Genomic DNA, 26,007 nt, shown 5'->3' with positions numbered 1-26,007 from the left:
GATAATCCCACAAGAGACCACATACATACAATATATACATACCATACAAATGATCTGCAAATTATAGGTCTATAATGTGCGAAAAATGCTTGCACTGACAACTTCCAGAATTTCCCTGGTTGGGATCAATAAAGTATATCTATCTATCTATCTATCTATCTATCTATCTATCTATCTATCTATCTATCTATCTATCTAATTGCCGAAAATTGCATCTGTGTAAACTCATGCTTTCAAATGTCAAACTATGTGACTTTTCCATCATGTGTCACGTGACGCATTTTGAACTTTTGCTCACGTGACACTCTCTCTCGCGCTCGCATGCTGCTCGGTGTCCAGACGGTTGAGGAGCAGCTCGGTGCAGCAGGATGTCGGAGATGCAGGAGCTGAGCTCGCTGGTCCAGCGGCGTCAGGCTGCGGCGCTGGCGGACTACAAGGAGCAGATCTCCCGTTTGAAAGAAGACAACGAGCGACAGAGGAAGCTGCTGGACGCGGTTTTACACCCCGGAGCCCGGCTGTTCCCGACAGGTTTGTCGGCTTCACAGGATTTTTTTTCACCAACGTTTGAGGTGCAGCTGGATATAATCTGGAATAAACATGCAGGTCGAGCTAGGCTAGCAGCTAACAGTTAGCATAGCTGCTAACGCTGTTGTCAAGTTGCAAAGCAAAGACTACCATATCACGATATCGAAGGCTCACTTCCTTAAAGCAGCAGCTCAGCCGGTTAGCCGTCAGCACACAAGCTAACCCGGTGTCACGGATCAGCTGGTTTCCATGTTAACTGGTGACTTTTTGTTTGGAGATGTCGGGTATTTCTCATGGCAACAGCAGATGTGCTCATCACGGCGAGGAGACGTAGCTGACCTCGCCTGAATGCCTATTATTCAATCTCGTTTATAACTTTCTAGACTTGGCTAACTATCTGCTTGACTTAGCTTGTTGGTGGTTTAGTGAAACAGTGGGAATCAGAAATCTACTCCATATTTTGCTTTGTTTTCTTCAAAATAACAATAGACCCGTTTCCACCGCAGGAACTAAGGGGTAATTTTACGGGGCCGCGGCCGTTGTCGCGTGTCTCCACCGCAGGAACTACCCAATAGGAGAAAGTTCCTGAACTTTTACAGGGGCTAAAAACGGCCCTGCCTCGGGGTAGGGACTCTGAGCGGCCCTGAAAAACTCCCGGGTGGGCTTGGGGTTTACTTGGCGCCGATTAGATTTAGTCACGGCGCGATGTGGTGTCAACAGAAAGCAACAAAATAGCCGGGCGCTAGCGTTAGCTTTAGCTAACATGAGACGTCCCTAGCAACACGTTCAATACTACCAAGCTAACGCTAACGTGCTGGCTAACGCTAACAACAGGCTTTTTGAACAACATGCATTTTGATGCCTCGGTCATGGTCGCGCAGCCGCGCAGTAACTTTACAGGAACCTTCTTCCTGCTGTGTCCTGCCTGGTCCTACTCCTGTCTTCATGCGGAGCTCTGAGCGAGAGAGGAATGACTTGATTTTGGAGAGCTGAACAGGTTGCCTGTGAGTTGTAGAATTGATTTTAAGATTTTACTGCTTGTTTTTAAAGCCTTGAACGGTCAGGCTCCTGCCTATGTTAGTCAACTGCTGATTCCATATGAGCCTGATCGCTGCCTGAGATCTTCCGGCAGGGCCCTACTTGCCGTTCTGAGGGACCAGCTCATCACCAAAGGGGACCGAGCCTTTGACGTCCGGGCCCCGAAGCTGTGGAACTCCCTGCCGGAAGATCTCAGGCTAACTCAGTTTCTTCTTTTAAATCTCTTCTTAAGACTCACTTTTATCACATGGCCTTTTACTAACCAGTGGTTTTAATGTAACTTGTATGTTTTTATTGTTTGTGGGATCTTTTTAATAGCTTTTTTTTAAATCATTGTTTTATCTATTTGTATTGTGTTTTATTGTTGTATGGGATCTTTTAGTAGCTTACACTCATTGTTTTATGTGTATTTATTTGTGATTTGTTTTTATTGGAAAGCACCTTATAACCTTGGTTTGGAAAGGTGCTATATAAATAAAGTTATTATTATTATTATTATTACTCGGCCCTCTCAGTGGAGACACGACAGTTGAGAGGGCCGAGCGAGAGGACGTTCCTGTAGTAGTTCCTGCTCCCCAAATACTACCAGAATACTACCCATCATTTGAAGAGGTAAAAGCACATGTATGTGCTATGTACGATGATAGATCAGACATAGGTTATTGTTTTTCTTCAATAATATGGAAACTTTTATTCAACTTAAAACTTAAAACACATTTGTGTAGGCCTTATGGTACAAATCTTGGAAACAGTGTTTAACAATAACTTTTTTTTTTTTTGATAACCACTGATTCGGGTTGGAGGTCTCCACCCTCTGCTCATCCGCAAAGCAGCGGCAGTGATGTCAAAGGTCTTTTGCAGTGCCCCCATTATTAATGATCCATAGAAAGTAATGTCCTGCTCAGACAGTTCTTCGGCTACAATCGCCAGGAGAATGGCCCCCTCGGCTTCCATACTTGCAACGCTTGTGTAATGCAACAGGTTGTCCAGAGCTTTATCATTTCTGTTAGCTTGATGTCAACGTACCGGTACGTCTACGTTGAGTACGGCCCTGCTGTTGCCACGAGGAACGCCGAATGTTTACAAACCATGGTAACCAGTTAACATGGAAACCACAGGGTTTCCGTGGGGTCTTAAAAAGTCTAAAAAAGTTTTAAATTAGAAAATCAAATTTTAAGGCTTTAAAAAGACTTAAATCACTGAATTTACATCTTAAATAATTTTAAACAGGTCTTAATTTTCATAAGTTGGTAAAGCTACCGCAAATGCTAAATGAAAAGCTCCCGAAACAATTCATTACTATATTCATAGATGTATATCTGTGACTATATTATGACTACAACGATAGTAACGCGATAGCTCATTGGATCAATGTGCTATCACGTTACTATAGCTTTACTAATAATGCGATCGCTCATTTGATGCAATTTATCCATGCATCCAATGAGCTATCGCGTTATTAGTGAGTCCCTTTCGACATTTTCGGAAACAGAAGAAATATAAACAAGGGAAAAAAGGTGTTGAATGTTGCAGCGATGGGGAAATGTAAGTTCAGCGAGGCCTGGCTGGAAAAGGACGAATTCAAACCGTGGTTGAAACAGGTTCCAGAACATGACCGTGAGGTGTTCTGCAGCGTGTGTTTTTAAAAAAAAAAAAAAAAAAAAAACTAATACAACTGGGAACATTGGGGATACAGGCGCTGGAATCGCATGCTAAAAGTGAGAAACATGTCACCGCCATAAAGCGTCTCCGCCAAACTCCCGCCATCACCCAGTTCTACTCCGGTGGCCACCCTGGAACCAGCTCCAGCTCCCCCTGGAACCACCGCAGCGGCCGCAGTGCCTCGAGACAAACCGAGCAGCGGGTCAGCAGATCTTCGGGCATTTTTAGGATCAGAGCCGACACTGAGAGCGGAGGTGCTCTGGATCCTTCATACTGTTACAAAACACCAGTCCTATAAGTCGAAAACCTGCTCTGAGGAGGGCCAGCAAGGACAAAGACACTGAGCTCAAAAGCATTGAGGAGGAGATTGTATACACACACACACACACACACACACACACACACACACACACAGTCAATTGTACAGTCAATCAGTCATTAAGTTACTGTTGTTCATGCAGTCCATTCCCCCCCCCCCGAGATGTTAATAAAGTAATTTTGTTACTCTGCATTATTTGTTTTTTATGTTGTGACATAGGTATTAAATTTCATTCATAATGGTCTTAAAAAGGTCTTAAAAAGTCTTAAATTTTATCAGGTGAAACCTGCAGAAACCCTGAACTAGTTGATCCGTAACACCTGCTGGTGAGCATGTAGAGTTTTTAAAATGTATTTATTTGTTTGTTTTTATATCTGCCACCATTACCTGTTTTACACCTAATCCTATGACCTCAACTGATTTTTTTTACTTTTTGTTTTAAAACCATCCAGGCTGTCACTACAAACAATTTCAGAAGAGAGTTGGGACAAACTGTTTTTTTTTTTTTTCTTTTAAATCAAATAATAATAATAACAATACTGCAGTGTCAGTTTAGAATTAATCCTTATTATTAAATTATTTAAACCAGATTTAACAGCATTTAATTGTAAACTATCTAATTTTATGAACAATTTACCTTTGGTTATTTTTGCCTTTGCCGATGTTTACGGCAAAAATAAATAGAGTTTAAAAATAGTCTGTTTACTTAAATGTTGGGATCTGTTGGTCGCTGCTAGGGCTGTAGTCTGTTAGTCTATTGGTCGATACGTTCTTTGTTGACCAAAATCTAATTCGTCAATTATTTGCCGTGTTAATTTTATCAGGAGAAAAGCACTAAGTGTTAATGGGGGTGTTTTCAAAACACGGGTAACAGTCGTTTCTTCAGAACATCCCCCCTGTTTTCACAATTTTGGATCAGTCCAATCCACTTGTGGAGACAGACAGGTAGGCCCGTATTTTCTGAATTGAAGAAAAAATTAGGCCTGGTTTTTCGAATATTTGCTTAATTAAGAACATTTAATGAACATTTGGTCCTCTACCATGTCAAAGATGTTGTCAGTGTGACAGCTGCTGGTGTCTAAAGAAGAGAAGCAGGAGTGGAGCCCCAGTGTGGACCAGGAGCAGCCAGAGCCGCCACACGTTAAAGAGGAGCAGCAGGAGCTCTGGGCCAGTCAGGAGGCAGAACAGCTTCAAGATATCAAGGTCCCATTCACCGATGTCACTGTGAAGAGTGAAGATGATGGAGAGGAAGCTGGGCCCTCACAGCTTCATCAAAGCCAAACAGAGGAGAGCAGAGAGGCAGAGCCTCCGGCCAGCAGCTCCACTGTAAAGATGGAAACAGAAGCTGCTGGAGAGGAACCAGCCGAGAACGTAGATCCAGCTGCTGATTTCCAAAATGGATGGAAAAGAAGACTGTGAGGAAAAGCCACCGCTCATCCGTAAGCTGTGCGCTTAGAATAGGTGCTGGAGCTGAACTTAAAAACTAAGGAAAACAACAAAACAGCAACCGCACACTAAAACACTGCATTAATAAATTTATAAATGCACAGTGTTCTAGTGTGCGGTTGCTGTTTTGTTGTTTACCAAAATAGATGGAAAAAAAGTCAAATGCAACCTTTGCAAACAACAGTTTGCGTATCACAGCTCAATGACCAACATGGCATATCACCTAAAAACGGTAAGCTAACATATCTGTGCTAGGTTGCTCCATCAGTTTTGAGTGTAAACATATCAGAATTGGCATCTTTGAAAGTTTTAGTCACACCCGCAACGATGGCAGCTTGACATAGTACTGTTTTGGGAAATCATAGGCTATGATGTTGCGTAGGTGCACATGATGCCACACTGTCAAAGCCGACCGACTTGAGTGTGTCATTCAGTGCAAAATAATTAAGCCAAAAACAATTTAATATGCTGCAGATACTAGTTGTTCATGTTTATTTAGAATTCATTTAGGCAGACGAGGCTACCAGGTAGGCTACTGCCCGGTTAATTAATACAAAAATAGTAACTTTTTTTTGTATTCCCGCCAACCCCCGATTAGTTGAATTTTGGTCGAAATTTCAGGGCTTTAGTGGACCAAGATTTTCTTTGGTTGACTACAGCCATGGTCGCTGCCTGATTTCTAAAATAGAATGGGGAAAAAAAACATCTCTAGATCAATGCTTGCCCATAAACCATAGGACTATTTCCAAGCTGCCTCATTGTTTGTAAAATTTCATCAGAAGTTGAGCAGCTCACAGAGTGTTGGATGCACATAGTATCTTGTATTTTATCGTAGCCCCTAAAAAGGTCCAACAACTCAGTTGTGCATTTGGTGTACACCTTCCAGTTATGGTTTCTTTAGTGTTTATGCATGTCTGTGTGTGTGTGTTTCAGTGTTGCCCAAGCAGCTGCTGGTGTCTAAAGAAGAGAAGCAGGAGTGGAGGCCCAGTGTGGACCAGGAGCAGCCAGAGCCGCCACACGTTAAAGAGGAGCAGCAGGAGCTCTGGGCCAGTCAGGAGGCAGAACAGCTTCAAGATATCAAGGTCCCATTCACCGATGTCACTGTGAAGAGTGAAGATGAAGAAGAAGCTGGGCCCTCACAGCTTCATCAAAGCCAAACAGAGGAGAGCAGAGAGGCAGAGCCTCCAGCCAGCAGCTCCACTGTAAAGATGGAAACAGAAGCTGCTGGAGAGGAACCAGCCGAGAACGTAGATCCAGCTGCTGATTTCCAACCAGCTTGTAATGGCCAGCTCCTCTCCTCACACTCCTCTGACTCTGAGGCAGATGGCAGTGAAGATGACATGGAGGACACGGTGAACAAAAACACAAGACTGAAACAGTGGAAGTGCCATGTTTGTGGTTCAAGCTTTAAAGAAAGACAAATGTTAGATATGCACATGGTGATTCACAACAGAGAAAAAACATTCAGCTGCCCATTTTGTGGCAAAGGTTTTTCAAATAACAGCAACTTTAACAGACACATCAGAGTCCACACAGGAGAGAAACCATTTAGCTGCTCAGTTTGTCATAAACGTTTTAGCGATAAAACTTACATAAAAGTACACATGACACTTCACACAGGAGAGAGACCATTTAGCTGCTCAGTTTGTCATAAAAGTTTTAGAGATAAAACTAACCTAAAAGTACACATGAGAGGCCACACAGGAAAGAAACCCTTTAGCTGCTCAGAATGTGACAAAAGCTTTTCAGACAAGCGTTCCTTACGCAGGCACATGCAAGTCCACACAGGAGAGAAACCATTTAGCTGCTCAGAATGTGACAAAAGGTTTTCAAGTCAAACTAACATGAACAGACATATGAGAGTCCACACAGGAGAGGACCAGGAGCAGCCAGAGTCGCCACACGTTAAAGAGGAGCAGCCAGAGCCGCCACGCATTAAAGAGGAGCAGCAGGAGCTCTGGGTCAGTCAGGAGGCAGAACAGCTTCAAGATATCAAGGTCCCATTCACCGATGTCACTGTGAAGAGTGAAGATGATGAAGAGGAAGCTGGGCCCTCACAGCTTCATCAAAGCCAAACTGACGAGAGCAGAGAGGCAGAGCCTCCGGCCAGCAGCTCCACTGTAAAGATGGAAACAGAAGCTGCTGGAGAGCAACTGGCCGGGAACGTAGATCCAGCTGCTGATCTCCAACCAGCTAGTAATGGCCAGCTTCTCTCCTCACACTCCTCTGACTCTGAGGCTGATGACAGTGAAGAGGACATGGTGAACAAAAACACAAGCGTGAAACAGTGGAAGTGCCATGTTTGTGGTTCAAGCTTTAAAGAAAGACAAACGTTAGATAAGCACATGGTGATCCACAACAGAGAGAAAACATTCAGCTGCCCATTTTGTGGCAAAGGTTTTTCAAAGGACAGGTACTTTAACAGACACATCAGAGTCCACACAGGAGAGAAACCATTTAGCTGCTCAGTTTGTCATAAACGTTTTAGCGATAAAACTTACATAAAAGTACACATGACACTTCACACAGGAGAGAGACCATTTAGCTGCTCACTTTGTCATAAAAGTTTTAGAGATAAAACTAACCTAAAAGTACACATGAGAGGCCACACAGGAAAGAAACCATTTAGCTGCTCAGAATGTGACAAAAGCTTTTCAGACAAGCGTTCCTTACGCAGGCACATGCAAGTCCACACAGGAGAGAAACCATTTAGCTGCTCAGTTTGTCATAAAAGTTTTAGATATACAGCTAATTTAAAAGTACACATTAGAGTCCACACAGGAGAGAAACCATTTAGCTGCAGTGTGTGTGGGAGAAGTTACAGCCGCTTTGAACATCTTAAAAACCACAAGTGTGATGGTAAGAGCCACAGAGCTGGAGCTGCAGAGCTGCTGCTTCAGCTGGACTGTTCAACAGGACAGTAACGCAGAGAACTTGCTGAGAGTCCATCGCTCAGGTCGAGGAAAGTCAAACCCTCGTCAGTCAGTGTTGTGGTTGGAGATGCAGCCACATCTGAACACTGCTCACACACATCTTGTGTTACTTCAGGTTCATGTAAGAGACCAATTCTTGTTTCTGCTGTTTGGCTCAAAGTCAAGTTTCTGTTCCCATGTCGCTTTGATTTTCTGTTACTTGTCAGTTAACGTCCTGGGCAGGAATTCAGCACAGAGCCACAACCTAAACCCCATCCATCACCTTTGGGATCAACCAGAACGGAGATTGCGAGCCAGGCCCTCTGGTCCAACATCGGTGTCTGAAAAACTCTTGGGGTTTAAAGTGGAGGTAAACCAATACTTTTGTCCATATAGTGTATGTATGTATGGATATATGATAATAAAATCTTAATTGAATCTGCTCTGAAGTAATTTCTCCAGATGTGTTTTAGTGTAAATGTATATACTGATGTTTTTTTCTCTGTTGGGGGTGAGAGACCTCTTGATGTGATATGTACAACTTGGGACATTTAAATTCTCCACAAACCAACAACCCAGTCCAGTTACCGCATTTTTGACATCGTACCCATTTGTATAACATCTCTACAAAAGTCCATGTGTCCTTTGATCCTTCTCAAAATGCTATTCTATCCAGACATGTATGGGTCTAGCTACTAAATATAGTTTAGAAGATACACTCCTGATCAAAATAAAAAAGACCAGTTGAAAATTTGCAAGAATTTATATTTTGCACTGTTGGATCTTAAGAAGGTCCTAAGTAGAGCTTCAAAATTCCAAGAAGAAATGGGAGTGAGACAAAAAAAAAAAATGAGTAAGCAATTTATTGCAAACAACTATCAAACTGAAATAGGCTGTTCATCAGCTGATCAAAAGTTTAAGACCATATCTCAAAACCAAAACCACCATAAAATAGAAATAAAATTTTCAAAAAAGGGCTCAGTAATGAGTAGCTGCGCCATTCATGTTAATCACCTCAAAAATTCGTTTCGGCATGCTTGATGCTATAGTGTTGCCAGGAGGCTAGTGGGAATGTTGATCCAAGTGGTGAAGATGGCTTCACGGAGGGCATCCACTGTCTGGAACTGGTGTCCATTTTTGTAAACTTCCCCTGCCATCCAACTCCAAATGTTCTCAATTGGATTTAGATCAGGGGAAATTGCAGGATGGTTCAAAAGAGTGAAGAGAGTGATGTAGCTTGTCAGGCGGGCATTGTGAACTGCAGCTTTGCCCTGTTGAAAAACCCAGTCATTACCACACAGACGATGGCCTTCAGTCATGAGGGATGCCCCCTGCAACATCTCCACATAGCCAGCTGCCGTTTGACGCCTCTGCACAACCTGAAGCTCCATTGTTCCACTGAAGGAAAAAGATCCCCAGATCACGATGGCGCCCCCTCCACTGTGCCATGCAGAAAACATCTCGGGATGGTGGTGGGATCTCCTTGTCATGCCAGTAACGCTGGAAGCTATCAGGACCGTCAAGGTTTAATTTTTTTCTCATCAGAGAATAAAACTTTCTTCCACCTTTCAACTGTATTTTGGGGAGTTTCTGAAATTATAGAGTAACAAAAGAGAAAACTGTTGACATTTGATTGTTATACAGTTGTCTCTCGCTATAACGCGGTTCACCTTTCGCGGCCTCGCAGTTTCGCGGATTTTTTTAGTGCAATTTTGCACGTTGTTGTTGTTTTTTTTTTTTTTTTTTTTTTTTTTTTTACAGCGCATTGTGTTCTGCGTCCTGATTGGCTAAGGGACTGTAGACCATTGTCAATCAATCCCCTCCGTGCCGTGTCTCCTGTACAGTACAGAATGCGTTCATTCTGTAATACTGGACTTATTTTTCTACGAAGGTTTGAATTTTGAGGGTGTTTAAACAAGAGAGAAAAGTGAGAAGATGTTAATGTCTGTCTGAGAAAGGTGTATAAAGTGTGTAGTGGAGGGTTTATAGCCTTTAAACATCTATAATAATTGTAAAAAAAAATAAATAAAGCTGACTACTTCGCGGATTTCGCCTATTGCGGGTTATTTTTAGAACGTAACTCCCGCGATAAACGAGGGACCACTGTATTTCTATCTGTTATAACACAGGAAATCACCAAACTCTCACAAAGAGGAGGAACAAACACTGGCATGTGTAGGCCTAATTTGGAAGAAAAAAAAAAACATGGCCTGTTTGAGTCCTCCCCATATTTGTGGAAAAATCAACAAAGTAAAGTTGAATACTCTGAAGCAAAGAAAACATAGCCGCAAAGAGTAAACATAATAATAGTTAAGTTTGTATTTAATTATGAAGCCATGATTCCTATTGGTAGAATTTCATTATGGGTAGAATTTAGTTGTGACAAAAGTGACAAAAGAAACAAACAAAAATACCTTACAGCAGCTCTGAAGCTGTCTTGTTTACTCAGTGGATCACAGGGATTTGAAACACACATCTTAGAATTTAAAAACACAAATATTTGAGGAGAAGTTTATTAGTGGTGAATCTTTTGTTTTGAGGATGGAGATTCATTTTCGCCGGCACAGCCAGGGAGCCGCAACTAGCCACAGAGACGGTCTGCGGGTCTGCCGCCTCCATGTCTAGCACCACGGACTGAACCATGGGCCGCACCCTGACCGCCTCCGTATCCAGCGCCATGGACAGCACCCAGTCTGCCACTTCAGTCAGCACCATGGACGACAAGCTGATTACCTTCATGTTCAGCACCACGGACAGCGCCTATACTCAACTCCACAGGCCGCTCCCTTACCACTCCCATGTTCAGCACCACGGACAGCGCCTATACTCAGCTCCACAGGCCGCTCCCTTACCACTCCCATGTTCAGCACCACGGACAGCGCCCAGTGCGCCACTGTGTTCAGCACCATGGACAGCAACCTGAGCAGCAGTCTGGGCTTCACTGCGGGCACCATTACGATACTCTGCATTAAATTTTCACTTTCACAATCTAAACACTATTTACCGAATCCTTGTAATCTGTATCCATATATTCAGAACCCAACTGAGACATTCTGAGTATTCTAATTATTTGTTTTTGGAAGATTCAGGCCCAAAAATACCAGTAGCCTGTCAACCTTCAAAAATCAGCACATCATGTCATGCACAGCCACAACATTTTAATATCGTCTGAAATTTGCATAATCTAGGCCTACGATGTAAAGCTTATGGGCTGAAGCAGACAGGAAGGCACAGCGGCCACAATAAATAGGGGCGGGTCGAAAACTACTTTTTTCTTTCTTTTTTTTTTTTTTTTAACTCAAGATCTGCGGTAGAGCAATTTACCTCTGAAGCAGCAAGTAAGTTTCTTTGTAGTTTTTTATTTTTATTTTATTTTATTTTTTTTTAAATTATTGAAATACTGAAATATCTAACGCCGTTTCGCCTTTCATTATAACGGCAGTGCATAATTGCACTGTGAATTTCCTTCGGGATGAATAAAGTATCTAACTAACTAACTAACTAATTATCACAAGATTCCAAAGAAATCTGACAGCTTTATTTCTTTTAATTAGAAGTGAAAGTAAAAGCTTAATTTCACAGCAAAAAAAAAAAAACAAAAAAAACAAACATAATCTTTGAAAACAAGAATGCCTTTTGACTTTATGACTTTATTATTTTTTACCACTGTACGCTTTGATTCACAACCGGATCTTACAATAAAACGCATGCTATCAGGTCCTGGAGCCCTCCTGATCTTCTGCCTATGAAAGAGCTGGTGAACAACCTTCTCGCAGATCATCAGTGCAGGTGGGGGGTCGGGTAGTGGTGAGGGGGTGCAGTGAAATCCGTTGTTGGGATGGCTGAGAGGTGTGAATGAGCTGGGTGTTGGCTGTTTTAACCTGCAGTAGAAGCTATTCAGATCCTGAGCCAGTTGAATGCTTCCCACAGGGGTGGGGGATGGTCTCCTGTAGCTGGTGATGGTCTGCAGGCTTCTCAACACAGACGCAGGGTTGTTGATTTAAACGCTGTGCTTCAGTCTTTTAGAGTAGCTCCTCTTAGCTACTTTGATCTCTTTTGTCAGAGTGTTTCTGGCCTGCGTGTACAGCTCCCGATCCCCACTCCTGTAGACCTCGTACTTGGCCTGACGTAGCTTCCTCAGGTTTGAGGAGAACCAGGGATTGGTGTTGTTGTTTGTGCAGAAGGTCTCGGTCTGTACGAACATGTCCTCACAAAAGCTGATATATGATGTCAGAGTGTCAGACAGTTTGTTGAGATCTGTGGTTGCAGCTTCAAAGACACTCCAATCAGCGCAGTCAAAGCAGGCCTGTAGCTTTGACTCCTCTGTCCATTTAGACTTAGACTTAGACTTAGACTTCTTTTATTGTCATTGCACAAAAAAACACAGCAGTGAGATTTTGGCAACGAAATGTCGTTGCTTGGCTTCCGGATTACAGCAGAGATGGAATTGTGGGACCGTTTAGGTATATATAAATATAAATATTATACATAAATATAGTCTATATAACTGGTATGATATGGTCTATATAACTAGTGCTAAAAAACAGGAGCTAAATAGTAATGAGTGCAATTTAGAATAGCTAGATAAAACAGAATGTACAACAACAGACTAAACAGTGTAAACAACTGAATAACCAGTATAAATAATAATGAGTGCAATTGAGAATAACTAGATAAAAACAGAATGTAAACAACGGACTGAGCAGCGTAAACAACTGAATAACCAGTGTAAATAATAATGAGTGCAATAAGAACAGAATGTAAACAACAGAAAAAGAAAACAACTGACTAAACAGTGTTAACAGTGGAAGATTGCACAGAAATGTATTGTCCATACGTAGCTGCTGGGCGGGCGGGGGGGGGGGATTATTGCACAAATAGGAGGTAATTAATTCTCCTCATCCCAGGGGTGTTTCCCGGACTGGGCTACACACCCTGGGCCTGAAGAAACCATACCTCCATAAAGGGATATTGCACAGAAATGTATTGTCCATACGTAGCTGCTGGGCGGGCGGGCGGCGGAGGGGGGGGTGGGGGGTGGGGGGTTATTGCACAAATAGGAGGTAATTAATTCTCCTCATCCCAGGGGTGTTTCCCGGACTGGGCTACACACCCTGGGCCTGAAGAAACCATACCTCCATAAAGGGATATTGCACAGAAATGTATTGTCCATACGTAGCTGCTGGGCGGGCGGGCGGCGGAGGGGGGGTGGGGGTGGGGGGGGTTATTGCACAAATAGGAGGTAATTAATTCTCCTCATCCCAGGGGTGTTTCCCGGACTGGGCTACACACCCTGGGCCTGAAGAAACCATACCTCCATAAAGATATATTGCACAGAAATGTATTGTTCATATGACAAGTTATTTGGCATTGAGCAGTCTGATGGCCAGGGGGAAGTAACTGTTTCTGAGTCTGGCTGTTCTGCAGCGGATGCTGCGGAACCTTCTGCCAGACGCCAGTCGGGAGAACAGTCCATGCTGGGGGTGGGTGGGGTCAGAAATAATCCGGTGGGCTCTGGATAGGCAGCGGCTGTCTGCTACGTCCTGGATGGGGGGGGGCGAGGTCCCGATGATCTTCTCCGCCGTCCTCACCACTCTCTGCAGAGACTTCCAGTCTGAGGCCCTACAGCTCCCAGACCAGACGGAGATGCAGCTGGTCAGCAGGCTCTCGATGGTCCCTCTGTAGAAGGTGGTTAGGATGGGAGGGGGGAGGGAGGCTCTTCTCATCCGCCGTAGGAAGTGCAGGCGCTGCTGTGCCTTCTTCGCCAGGGAGGAGGTGTGGAGTGACCAGCCGAGGTTGTCGGTGATGTGCACCCCCAGGTACTTGGTAGTGCTCACGACTTCCACGGCTGTGTCGTTGATGAGGAGGGGTGTGTGGCTGGGTCTGGATCTCCTGAAGTCCACGATGATCTCCTTAGTTTTATCGACATTCAGGACCAGGTTGTTCACCTTACACCAGTCCACAAGATGTTGCACTTCCTCCCTGTAAGCCAGTTCGTTGTCGTCCTGAATGAGGCCCACAACTGTTGTGTCGTCCGCGTACTTCAGGATGTGGTTGCTGCTGTACCTGGGGCGACAGTCGTGGGTCATCAGGGTGAACAACAGGGGGCTCAGAACACATCCCTGGGGGGAGCCGGTGTTCAGGGAGATGACACTGGAGGTGTTGTTCCCCACACGGACAGACTGGGTTCTGTCGGTGAGGAAGTCCAGCAGCCAGTTACACAGGGAGGTTTTGAGGCCCAGGGGCTCCAGTTTGCATATCAGGTCCTGGGGGATGATCGTATTGAATGCTGAGCTGAAGTCCAGGAACAGCATCCGTACGTGGGTGTTCTTTCCTTCCAGGTGCTCCAGGCTCAGGTGGAGAGCAGTGGAGATGGCATCCTCCGTGGAGCGGTTTGGCTGATATGCAAACTGGAACGGGTCGAATGATGGGGGGAGTATGGAGATGATGTTGTCCTTAACCACCCTCTCGAAGCACTTCATGATGGTGGATGTAAGTGCAACGGGGCGAAAGTCGTTAAGGCATGTGATGGCTGGTTTCTTGGGCACTGGAATTATTGTGGCCGACTTGAAACACGGGGGGACAACAGCCTGGTTCAGTGACATGTTGAAAATGTCTGTGAGCACATGGGCCAGCTGGTCTGCACATTCCTTGATCAGCCGTCCTGGAATGTTGTCAGGGCCTGCAGCTTTCCGTGCATTGACCTTCCTCAGGGCTCTCCGCACTGCAGTGATTTCAAGCCTGAGTGGCTGTTCATCGGGGTGGGGGGTAGCTTTCCTCGCAGGATTTTTATTTAGAGCTTCAAACCTTCCGAAGAAGTTATTGAGCTCATTGAGGAAGCTGATGTCATCCTGGCAGGGTGTGGGTGTGGCTTTGTAGTCGGTGACAGTCTGGATGCCCTGCCACAGTTGTCTGGTGTTGTTGGGGTCCTGGAAGAAGCCCTGGATCTTCTGACTGTGGGCGCGCTTTGCTACTCTGATGGCACGGTTCAGATTTGCAGATTTCTTCACGGTCCTTACTAGAGGCTTAGCAGTTTTTAGTTTCTTCCTGAAGGATGGGATGAGATGAATCAGACAGTGATCAGAGAGTCCCAAAACTGCACAGGGAACAGAGCGATAAACGTCCTTTATAACTGTGTAACAGTGTTAATTTTGACAGCCATTTTAATTTTAGTCTTAGTCTTCTTGACGAAAAATGCTTTTTAGTCTTAGTCACATTTTAGTCATTGCTGTCCTTAAGTCTTAGTCGACGAAAATTAAAAAGATTTTAGTCTTATTTTAGTCAAGTTTTAGTCATTAGTTTTAGTCATTCAAACAATATATACACTACTCACAAAAAGTTAGGGATATTTGGCTTTTGGGTGAAATTTATGGAAAATGTAAAAAGTTTACGCTACAGTGATATTATATCAAGAAAGTAGGGCATTTAAGTAGAAGCATACACTGGTGATTTCCTCATCTCAAACAAATTCTTGAAACAAAATCCAACAACAGTGGTGGATATACCACAACAAAAAATGTCAGTGTCAATAACTTGTCATGTGCCCCATCAATTACAGCTTGACAACGACGTCTCATGCTGTTCACAAGTCGACTTATTGTCTGCTGAGGCATGGCATCCCACTCTTCTTGAAGGGCGGCCCTCAGGACATTGAGGTTCTGGGGTACAGAGCTCCGAGCCTCTACACGGCGACTCAGCTGATCCATAGGTTTTCTATGGGATGCAGGTCTGGAGAAAGTGCAGGCCACTCCATTTGAGGTACCCCAGTCTCCAGCAGCCGTTCCCTAATGATACGACCTCGATGAGCTGGAGCATCAAACACCTGATGTGAATTTTGCCGTTAAACTCCTTGTTAGAGAACAGCAACTTGTGCAAAAAGTACTGAAACATTGAACAGTTGGACATGTGCATTCAAAAGTTTACAGAAGGTCACATTAAGTTCACCTGTAAAGGTTATAATGCATTTTAGGTTCATCCTGAAATTTCACCCGAAAGCCGAATATCCCTAACTTTTTGTGAGTAGTGTATATGTATATATATATATATATATATATATGTGTGTGTGTGTGTGTGTGTGTGTGTGTGTGTGTGTGTGTGTGTGTATAGATATATATATATATAGATAGATAGACATATGTGTGTGTGTGTGTGTGCGCGTGCGCGCAGGCTGCCTGGTAGCCTCATTTATACTGTGTCATTGGACGGATATGCGCGGCGAACACAGCCGCGATCCGTCTGGGCCTGTAATGTACAGTACAGGCCAAAAGTTTGGACACACCTTCTCATTCAATGCGTTTTCTTTATTTTCATGACTATTTACATTGTAGATTCTCACTGAAGGAATCAAAACTATGAATGAACACATGTGGAGTTATGTACTTAACAAAAGAAGGTGAAATAACTGAAAACATGTTTTATATTCTAGTTTCTTCAAAATAGCCACCCTTTGCTCTGATTACTGCTTTGTACACTCTTGGCATTCTCTCGATGAGCTTCAAGAGGTAGTCTGTTAAAGCCCCCAGGAATGATGAGAAGGGAGTCTGTGATCTGGTGGTGCTGTGCTCCATTATGCTCGCCTGAGGTGGGATGTAAACACTGACCAAAACAAACGAGGAAAACTCCCGTAGTGCATAAAAAGGCCACCTGTCATTTTCCAACTCCCCTCGTCTTGCCTGAAAGGTCCATATCTCGATCTGCTCGGAGCAGCTGGAAGCCTGTCAGCTGTGCGTGGCTGTCCGGGATGTGTTCGCTGAGTCAGGTTTCAGTGAAGCACAGGGCGGCAGAACGGCAAAAGTCTGAGTTTTTAGAACCAAGAAGCAGCAGTTCTTCTATTTTGTTTGTCAGAGAGCGGACGTTTGCCAGATGGATAGAGGGGAGCGTGATCCCCGCTGCTGCTGCTTCAGGAGCGCTTAATTTAACTTAACTCAACTTAATTCCACTGAACTCAACTTAACTTCACTTAAGGGGCGAGGCTTCTGGACCTGTGCAACATTTCCTGAAATCTTCAGATATTTTTAAATGACCATATAATTTAAACAACATATGTAAGAATTTGTAATATAATAAGTGTAGTTACTGCTAGAAGTGCACAAACTTTAGCACTGCAAATTTCAGTCCACATGAATGACTTTTAAAATGGTCTTCATGAAATTTAGGCATTTTATTATAAAGTACTAAATTTAATTTAGCAAATAAACTGGACTTGCATTGGAAGGTTTAGTTCAAACTTCGCAGCTATGAAGCAGACTTTCAGCTCAAAGCACAAAATAAGAGTAATTGAAATAATAAGTTAAAAAAACACTATTACCCCCCCCCCCTCCCCCCCACACATACACACTCACACACACACCCTCTCTCTCTGTCTCTCTCTCTCAGATGTCATAATCCTCAGTAAAAGCTCTCACTCTGCCCCTCTGCAGGAAATCACATGAACTGTAATCTATATCATAACAATTCCTTCTCTTTGGTTTCCAAGAAGACAAAGAAACAGTTTTGTTTTGGGCGCATTTGGTGAGCTTTATCAGAATCAGAACCAGGACAACATTATTTATCCCCAAATGGGCAATTCAGTTTGCAGTCTCCAGTCCTTATAATTTACAATTTCAATCAAATCGCAATGCAGCATAATACTACACAGAAACAGCAATCAACCATTATGCAGCAGCACAGCACATGGTGTACATCACAAGCTCTCTCATACATATCTAACAAATAAATACATGTGAGATGGAAGGACAAATATAATAGAAAACAAAAATATACCCTTAAATATAGAAGGATAAAGCAACTCTTGACATTTGGCATTTATCAGCCTGATAGAAGAAGGAATAAAAGAGTGTGAATAGCGATTTGTCCTTGTTGCATAATAGCGCCACCCTGAGGGCAGTAAGGTAAACTCACAATGTAAAACGTGGTCAGGCTGACTGATAATACATTTGGCTTTCTGAACCACGTGTCCTTTATATAGTGAACTCAAGTCTTTAAGCTGGACTCCGATAATCATGGAGCAGACCTTGATGAGGCCATTTAGACTGTTGTTGTCTTTCACTGACAGCCCAAACAAACAAGCATACAAACGATTTTTAATTTACTTTAGAAACTATTGATTTCTGTTAAATTGAATTTCCCTATCACTGCCATGCGCACTTTGAACACTGAAGTTTTATTTATTCATTTTTTTTAATGTAACTGTACTGATATAACAACAGACTCACTTATAATGTGCAGGTGAATTATAAAAATACTGAACATGAGCGCTTATATTGACAACTAATTGCTAATTGTAAACTAATTGTGTGCTCATGCGTTCAAATGTCCAACTATCTGAAGTATCCATGAATCACGTGACGCATTTTGAACTTCTGCTCACGTGACTCTCTCTCTCTCTCTCTCTCTCTCTCTCTCTCTCTCTCTCTCTCTCTCTCTCTCTCTCTCTCTCTCCCCCATAATCCCTCACATGCTGCTCGGTGTCCAGACTCCTGTAGGTTGAGGAGCAGCTCTGTGCAGCAGGATGTCAGAGCTACAGGGGTTGAGCTCGGTGGTCTGGCGGTGTCAGGCTGCGGCTGCCGCTCGGATGTCGGAGCTGCTGGACGGAGCGCTGGCGGACTACAAGGAGCAGATCTCCCGTTTGAAAGAAGACAACGAGCGACAGAGGAAGCTGCTGGACGCGCTTTTACACCCCGGAGCCCGGCTGTTCCCGACAGGTTTGTCCACTTAACAGGACTTTTTTTCCACCAAAGTTTGAGGCGCAGCTGGATATAATCTGGATTAACCCTTGGCTGTTCCGGCAGGTCGAGCTAGGCTAGCAGTTATCATAGCATAACTGCTAATGCTGTTTTTAAGTGAGATGGATTCAAGAGGAAAGATCCAGACACGCTGCAGCCCTCATCAGATCACGATATCGACTCGATTTCGATTGGCGATAGCAAGAATTTGGGCTCACTGCCTTAAAGCAGCTCAGTTGGTTCGGTTAGCCGTTAGCACACAAGCTAATCTAGCTGCTGAACACGCGGGGCTCTTTTTTTTTTTTTTTTTTTTTTTTTTTTTTTTTAATACATCAAATCCTGTTATCTCAATGGATTTATTAGGAGTCCAAGCCCGAGTAGCGATTCCAGTAGGGTTAGGAATCGCTTGGGTTATTATTATTCATTTAATTCCATTAAAACTGGTAAAACTGATACTGGAGCCGAAACTGTAATAGTAAGGTAAACGACAGTTGGTGGCAAACAATCCCCATCTTCAGGAAATTTGGCACATAAAATCAACGGACCCTCAAACTAAAAAGTTATCAAAAGAGTTTTGATTCAATGAAAAATGTCAGAGTTACAAATGTTTAACCTCGTACCAAACAGAAAGTGATTTATGGCTATACATCAGTTTGTCAAATCAACACCAAATTTGAGTGCCAAGTGACCCATAAGACACCGTAAAATATTGTGTAAATCGGCCGCTAGGGGGCGCTGTTATGCTCATTTATTTATATCTCAGGAATATCTAATTGTCTGATTTACACGTAAATCCAGGCTGTAGTTTCCCATACCATAATGAGACTGTGTGCCAGTTTTGTAACAAATCGGCTGCTCTAAAGTGATTTTTCCACTCCATTTTTCCAACTAGACAATCAACAGAATCCATTGGTGTGAAGCTTGGTATTTGGCAGGTGGGCTAAATATCTCTTCAAAGTGAGGCTAAGTTCTGAGAGTTCACACAGAACTGACATTGTAAAATAAAACATTGCTACTTAACAAGGGAAATAAAAACTGAATTGTGCTTTCAATTCTGGGTAGTATTAAATATTAAAGAGAAAAACGTTAACTTTAGGGTGTTCTGTATTCCTTGACACAGATGTTAGCTGGCTAAGAAGTAGTTAGTTTGTCTTGTCATGATGGCTCCTCAGAGAACCTCTACTTTCTTCTCTTTTGACCAAATGAATAGAGCAAAATCACCAAATGATAGATGATCAAACTCTGGTAGTGTTGTGGTCGGAGATGCAGCCACATGTGAACACTGCTCAGACACATGGTGTGATAATGCAGAAATACAACAGCATAATGGTTTAAGTCTGTTCGTGAACTTTCCTCAAAGAATTAACTTTTTTTTCCTCAAAGAATCCCAAAAAGAAGCCATTAAAAGAGTTAAAGGAGCAGTTGGTCCACAGCATGAAGCCCCCCCTGTGCTCCCTACATGTTCTACAAGCCTGTCTGCTTAAAAGTTTATAGGGATCTATTGGTCGCTGCCTGATTTCTATTATGAAATGAATAAAAGTAACATCTCTAGATGCACATAGTAGATTGTATTTTATCGTAGCCCCTAAAAAGGTCCAACAACTCAGTTTTGCATTTGGTGTACACCTTCCAGTTATGGTTTCCTTAATGTATGTGTGTGTGTGTGTTTCAGTGTTGCCCAAGCAGCTGCTGGTGTGTAAAGAAGAAAAGCAGGAGTGGAGCCCCAGTGTGGACCAGGAGCAGCCAGAGACGCCACACGTTAAAGAGGAGCAGCAGGAGCTCTGGGCCAGTCAGGAGACAGAGCAACTACAAGATATCAAGGTCCCACTCTCCGTTGTCACTGTGAAGAGTGAAGATGATGAAGAGGAAGCTGGGCCCTCACAGCTTCATCAAAGCCAAACTGAGGAGAGCAGAGAGGCAGAGTCTCCGGCCAGCAGCTCCACTGTAAAGATGGAAACAGAAGCTGCTGGAGAGGAACCGGCCGGGAACATAGATCCAGCTGCTGATTTCCAACCAGCTAGTAATGGCCAGCTCCTCTCCTCACACTCCTCTGACTCTGAGGCTGATGACAATGAAGATGACATGGAGGACATGGTGAACAAAAACACAAACATTAAACAGTGGAAGTGCTTTGTTGGTGTTTCAAGCTTTAAACAAAGACAGAACTTAGATATGGACATGGTGATGCGCAAGAGAGAAAAAACATTTAACTGCTCAGATTGTGACACAAGTTTTTCACAGAAAACGGATTTAAACAGACAAATGACAATCCACACAGGAGATAAACCTTTTTGCTGCTCAGTTTGTGGTAAAGGTTATATAGCTAAAAGTAAATTAAACACACACATGAGAGTCCACACAGGAGAGAAACCATTTAGCTGCTCAATTTGTGGTAGGAGTTTTTCACAGAAAAATATTTTAAAAAGACACATGACAGTCCACACAGGAGACAAACCATTTAGCTGCACATTTTGTCATAAAGGTTTTACACAGAAATCATCTTTAAAAGTACACATGACAGACCACACAGGAGAGAAACCATTTAGCTGCACATTTTGTCATAAATGTTTTGGAGATAAATCATCCTTAAATGTACACATGAAAGTCCACACAGGAGAGAAACCATTTAGCTGCACATTTTGTCATAAAAGTTATAGAGATAAATCATCCTTAAAAGTACACATGAGAGTCCACACAGGAGAGAAACCATTTAGCTGCACATTTTGTCATACAAGTTTTAGAGATAGATCATCCTTTAAAGTACACATGACAGTCCACACAGGAGAGAAACCATTTAGCTGCACATTTTGTCATAAAAGTTTTAGAGGTAAATCATCCTTAAAAGTACACATGAGAGTCCACACAGGAGAGAAACCATTTAACTGTTCAGATTGTGGCAAAAGTTTTAAAGAGAAACGATTCCTAAATGTTCACATGAGAGTCCACACAGGAGAGAAACCATTTAACTGCTCAGATTGTGACAAAACTTTTATAGATAAACGTATCTTAAAAAAGCACATGACAGTCCACACAGGAGAGAGACCATTTAGCTGCTCAGTTTGTCATAAAGGTTTTAGAGATCAAGCTTACTTAAAAATACACATGAGAGTCCACACAGGAGAGAAACCATTTAGCTGCTCAGAATGTGACAGAAGCTTTTCAAATCAAAATAACTTGAACAGACACATGAGAGTCCACACAGGAGAGAAACCATTTAACTGTTCAGAATGTGACAAAACATTTTCACGTCATAATCACTTGAACAGTCACATGAGAGTCCACACAGGAGAGAAACCATTTAGCTGCTCACAATGTGACAAAAGCTTTTCAGATAAGCGTATCTTAAACAAGCACATGAGATTCCACACAGGAAAGAGACCGTTCAGCTGCAGTGTGTGTGGGAGAAGTTACAGCCGCTGTGGACATCTTAAACAGCATAAGTGTCATGGTCAGAGCCCACAGAGCTGAAGCTGCAGAGCTGCCGCTTCAGCTGGACTGTTCAACAGGACAGTAACGCAGAGAACTTGCTGAGAGTCCATCGCTCAGGTCGAGAAAAGTCAAACCCTTGTCAGTCAGTGTTGTGGTTGGAGATGCAGCCACGTCTGCTCACACACATCTTGTGTTACTGCAGGCTCATGTAAGAGAGCAAATCTTGTTGCTGCTGTTTGGCTCAAAGTCAAGTTTCTGTTCCCGTGTCGGTTTGATTTTCTCTTACATGTCAGTTAACATCCTGGGCAGGAATTCCTCACAGAGCCACGACCTAAACCCCATCCATCACCTTTGGGATCAACCAGAATGGAGATTGCGAGCCAGGCCTTCTGGTCCAACATCGGTGTCTGAGCTCACAAATGCTCTTCTGGATGAACGGGCGAAAAAGGGAACTAACTCCGTATTAATGCCTCTGGATTTAGAATGGGAGGTCAGAAAAACTCTTGGGGGTTTAAAGTGGAGGTGAACCAATACTTTTGTCCATATAGTATATGTATGTATGGATATATCATAATAAAATCTTAATTGAATCTGGCCTGAAGTAATTTCTCCAGATGTGTTTTAGTGTAAATGTTTATATACTGATGTTTTCTGTTTTTTTTTTTTTTTTTTTTCTCTGTTGGGGGTGAGAGACCTCTTGATGTGATATGTACAACTTGGGACATTTAAATTCTCCACAAACCAACAGCCCAGTCCAGTTACCGCATTTTTGACATGGCACCCATTTGTGTAGCATCTCTGCAAAAGTCCCTGTGCCCTTCGATCCCTCTCAAAATGCTATTCTATCCAGACATGTATGGGTCTAGCTACTAAATATAGTTTAGAAAATATCAATCAAAATCAAAAAGACCAGTTGAACTGTTGGATCTTAAGAAGGTCCCAAGTAGAGCTTCAGAATGCCAAAGAAAAAGAAATGGGAGTGAGACAAAAAGAAAAAAGAGTAAGCAATTCATTGCAAACAACTATTAAATTGAAATAGGCTGTTCATCAGTTGATCAAAAGTTTAGGACAGTATCTCAAAAAAACCCCAAACCCCCCTAAAATAGAAATAAAAAATTCAAAAAAAGCACTCAGTAATGAGTAGCTGCGCCATTCTTGTTAATCACCTCAAAAATTTGTTTTGGCATGCTTGATGCTAGTGTTTCCAGGAGGCTAGTGGGAATGTTGCTCCAAGTGGTGAAGATGGCTTCACGGAGGGCATCCACTGTCTGGAACTGGTGTCCATTGTTGTAAACTTCCCTTGCCATCCAACCCCAAATGTTGTCAATTGGATTTAGATCAGGGGAACACGTAGGATGGTTCAAAAAGTGATGTTCTTTCTTTGGAAGAAGTCCTTTGTCAGGTGGGCATTGTGAACTGCAGCGTTGTCCTGTTGAAAAACCCAGTCATTACCACACAGATGATGGCCTTCAGTCATGAAGGATGCCCCCTGCAACATCTCCACATAGCCAGCTGCTGTTTGACGCCTCTGCACAACCTGAAGCTCCATTGTTCCATTGAAGGAAAAAGCCCCCCAGATCATGATGGCGCCCCCTCCACTGTGCCGTGTAGAAAACATCTCAGGTGGGATCTCCTTGCCAGTAATGTTGGAAGCCATCAGGACCGTCAAGGTTAATTTTTTTCTCATCAGAGAATAAAACTTTCTTCCACCTTTCAATGTCCCATGTTTGGTGCTCTCGTGCAAACTCCAAATGGGCAATTTTGTGCCGTTGAAGGAGACGAAGCCTTTGAAGACATTTTTGTTCTTAAAACCCTTCTCTCGCAGATGCCGTCTGATGGTTATGGGACTGCAGTTGGCAACAGTGACAAGCTTAATTTGTGCCGAGGATTGTCCTGTGTCTTGACGGACAGCCAATTGGATCCTCCGGCTCAGGGCCGGTGAAATTTTGGGGGTCTACCAATTGACTTTTTTATTCTATAACCCTCAGGATCTTTTGAGAAGTTTAAAATGACTGTCTTACTGCGTCCAGCCTCAGCAGCAATGGCACGCTGCGAGAGGCCTTGCTTATACAGCTCAACAATCCGACCGTGCTCAAAGACAGAAAGCTTTTTTGCCTTTGCCATCAGGAGGTCATGACAGTGTGGATACCTGACAGAAAATGACACTGAATCCACATTTTTCCGAAAATTGGGGCTTTTAAAGGCTGTGGTCTTAAACTTTTGATCAGCTGATGAACAGCCTATTTCAGTTTAATGGTTGTTTGCAATATATTGCTTACTCAAATTTTTTTGTCTCACTCTCATTTCTTCTTTTTGCATTTTGAAATTCATCTGGAACCACAGAACATATTTGATAACACAGCTTATAAAGGTTTATATATTAATATACACTACTCACAAAAAGTTAGGGATATTTGGCTTTTGGGTGAATTTTCAGGATGAACCTAAAATGCATTATAACCTTTACAGGTGAACTTAATGAGACCTTCTGTAAACTTTTGAATGCACATGTCCAACTGTTCAATGTTTCAGTACTTTTTGCACAAGTTGCTGTTCTCTAACAAGGAGTTTAACGGCAAAATTCACATCAGGTGTTTGATCCATGAATCGACCAATAAATTTCCTGGTTCAATTAGAATTGGTATTTAAACAGTCCTCCTCATCATGCTGTTCACATTTTGACATCATGAGACCAAGACGACACCTAACAATTGATCAGCAGCACCTCGCCATTGCGAGGCTTCAAACAGGATGTTCTCAGACGGAAGTGGCTACTGAGCTCAGAGTGTCACAGAGTGTCATCAGCAGGTTGCAACAGAGATACAGAGAGACTGGAAGAGTCACAGAAAGGCATAGAAGTGAAGTCCTTTGGCCACATCCCACACTGATGACTGCTTCATTGTGAACAGTGCCCTGCGGAACCAGATGATGAATGCCACTCAACTCCAGGCACATTTAAAGGAGGTGAGAGGCACCCAAGTGTCACGTCAGACCATTCGAAACCGTTTACATCATCATGTATACGTATAGATATATAGATATCTATACGTGGTACGTGTGTGTGTGTGTGTGCGTGTGTGTTTTTTTTTTTTTTTCGGGGGGAGTCTGAAATTATAGAGTAACAAAAGAGAAAACTGTTGACATTTGATTGCTATTTTTCTATCTGTTATTACATAGGAAATCACCAAACTCTCACAAAGAGCAGGAACAAACTCTGGCATGTGTAGGCCGAATTTGGAAAATAAACAAATAAATAAACATGGTCTGTTCGAGTCCTCCCCATATTTATGGAAAAATCAACAAAATAAAGTTGAATACTCTGAAGCAAAGAAAACATAGCTGCAAAGAGTAAACATAATAATAGTTAAGTTTGTATTTAATTATGAAGCCATGATTCCTATTGGTGGAATTTCATTATGGGTAGAATTTAGTTGTGACAAAAGTGATAAAACAAGCAAACAAAAATACCTTACAGCAGCTCTGAAGTGGTCTTATTTACACAGTGGATCATAGGGATTTGAAACACACATCTTAGAATTTAAAAACACAAAGATTTGAGGAAAGGTTTATTAGTGGTGAATCTTTTGTTTTGAGGGTGGAGATTCGTTTTCACTGGCACAGCCAGGGAGCTGCACCTAGCCACAGAGACGGTCTGCGGGTCTGCTGCTGAACCTGACTTCCAAGACCACCAGCATGTCCACCACTCTAATCCTCAATGTCTAGCACCACGGACAGCACCATGGGCCACGTCTTGACTGCCTCCATGTCCAGCACCATGGAAAGCACCCAGTCCGCCACGAAAGTCAGCACCATGGACTACAAGCCGATTACCTTCATATTCAGAACCACGGACAGCGCCTATACTCAGCGCCACAGGCCGCACCCTTACCACTCCTATGTCCAGCACCACGGACAGCGCCCAGTGCACCACCAGGTTCAGCACCACGGACAG

The 26,007-nt window shown here is 43.0% G+C and overlaps 1 protein-coding gene across 3 annotated transcripts; it reads left to right on the top strand.

Annotated features, from left to right (window-relative positions):
* Positions 1-333: 333 nt before the first annotated feature.
* LOC115376872 (gastrula zinc finger protein XlCGF57.1-like) lies at positions 334-22,645 on the top strand. Of its 3 annotated transcripts, none has more exons than XM_030076684.1 (3): positions 334-528; positions 5,924-7,227; positions 20,688-22,645. In XM_030076684.1, exons 1-3 carry the CDS (start codon positions 369-371, stop codon positions 22,092-22,094), a joined length of 2,871 nt encoding a protein of 956 aa, XP_029932544.1. In that variant the 5' UTR covers positions 334-368; the 3' UTR covers positions 22,095-22,645. The 3 variants fall into 3 exon arrangements, with proteins under 3 accessions (XP_029932544.1, XP_029932545.1, XP_029932546.1); XM_030076685.1 differs by lacking the exon at positions 20,688-22,645 and adding an exon at positions 18,377-18,604 and having other exon boundaries at positions 5,924-8,272; XM_030076686.1 differs by lacking the exons at positions 334-528; positions 5,924-7,227 and adding exons at positions 7,926-8,272; positions 18,377-18,605 and having other exon boundaries at positions 20,299-22,645.
* Positions 22,646-26,007: the final 3,362 nt, after the last annotated feature.

Source organism: Myripristis murdjan, chromosome 18 (assembly GCF_902150065.1).
Source record: "Myripristis murdjan chromosome 18, fMyrMur1.1, whole genome shotgun sequence".
In the NCBI taxonomy this organism is placed as follows: domain Eukaryota; kingdom Metazoa; phylum Chordata; class Actinopteri; order Holocentriformes; family Holocentridae; genus Myripristis; species Myripristis murdjan.
Note: the sequence above shows the minus strand (reverse complement) of the source record. Positions and strands in the feature narration are given on the sequence as shown.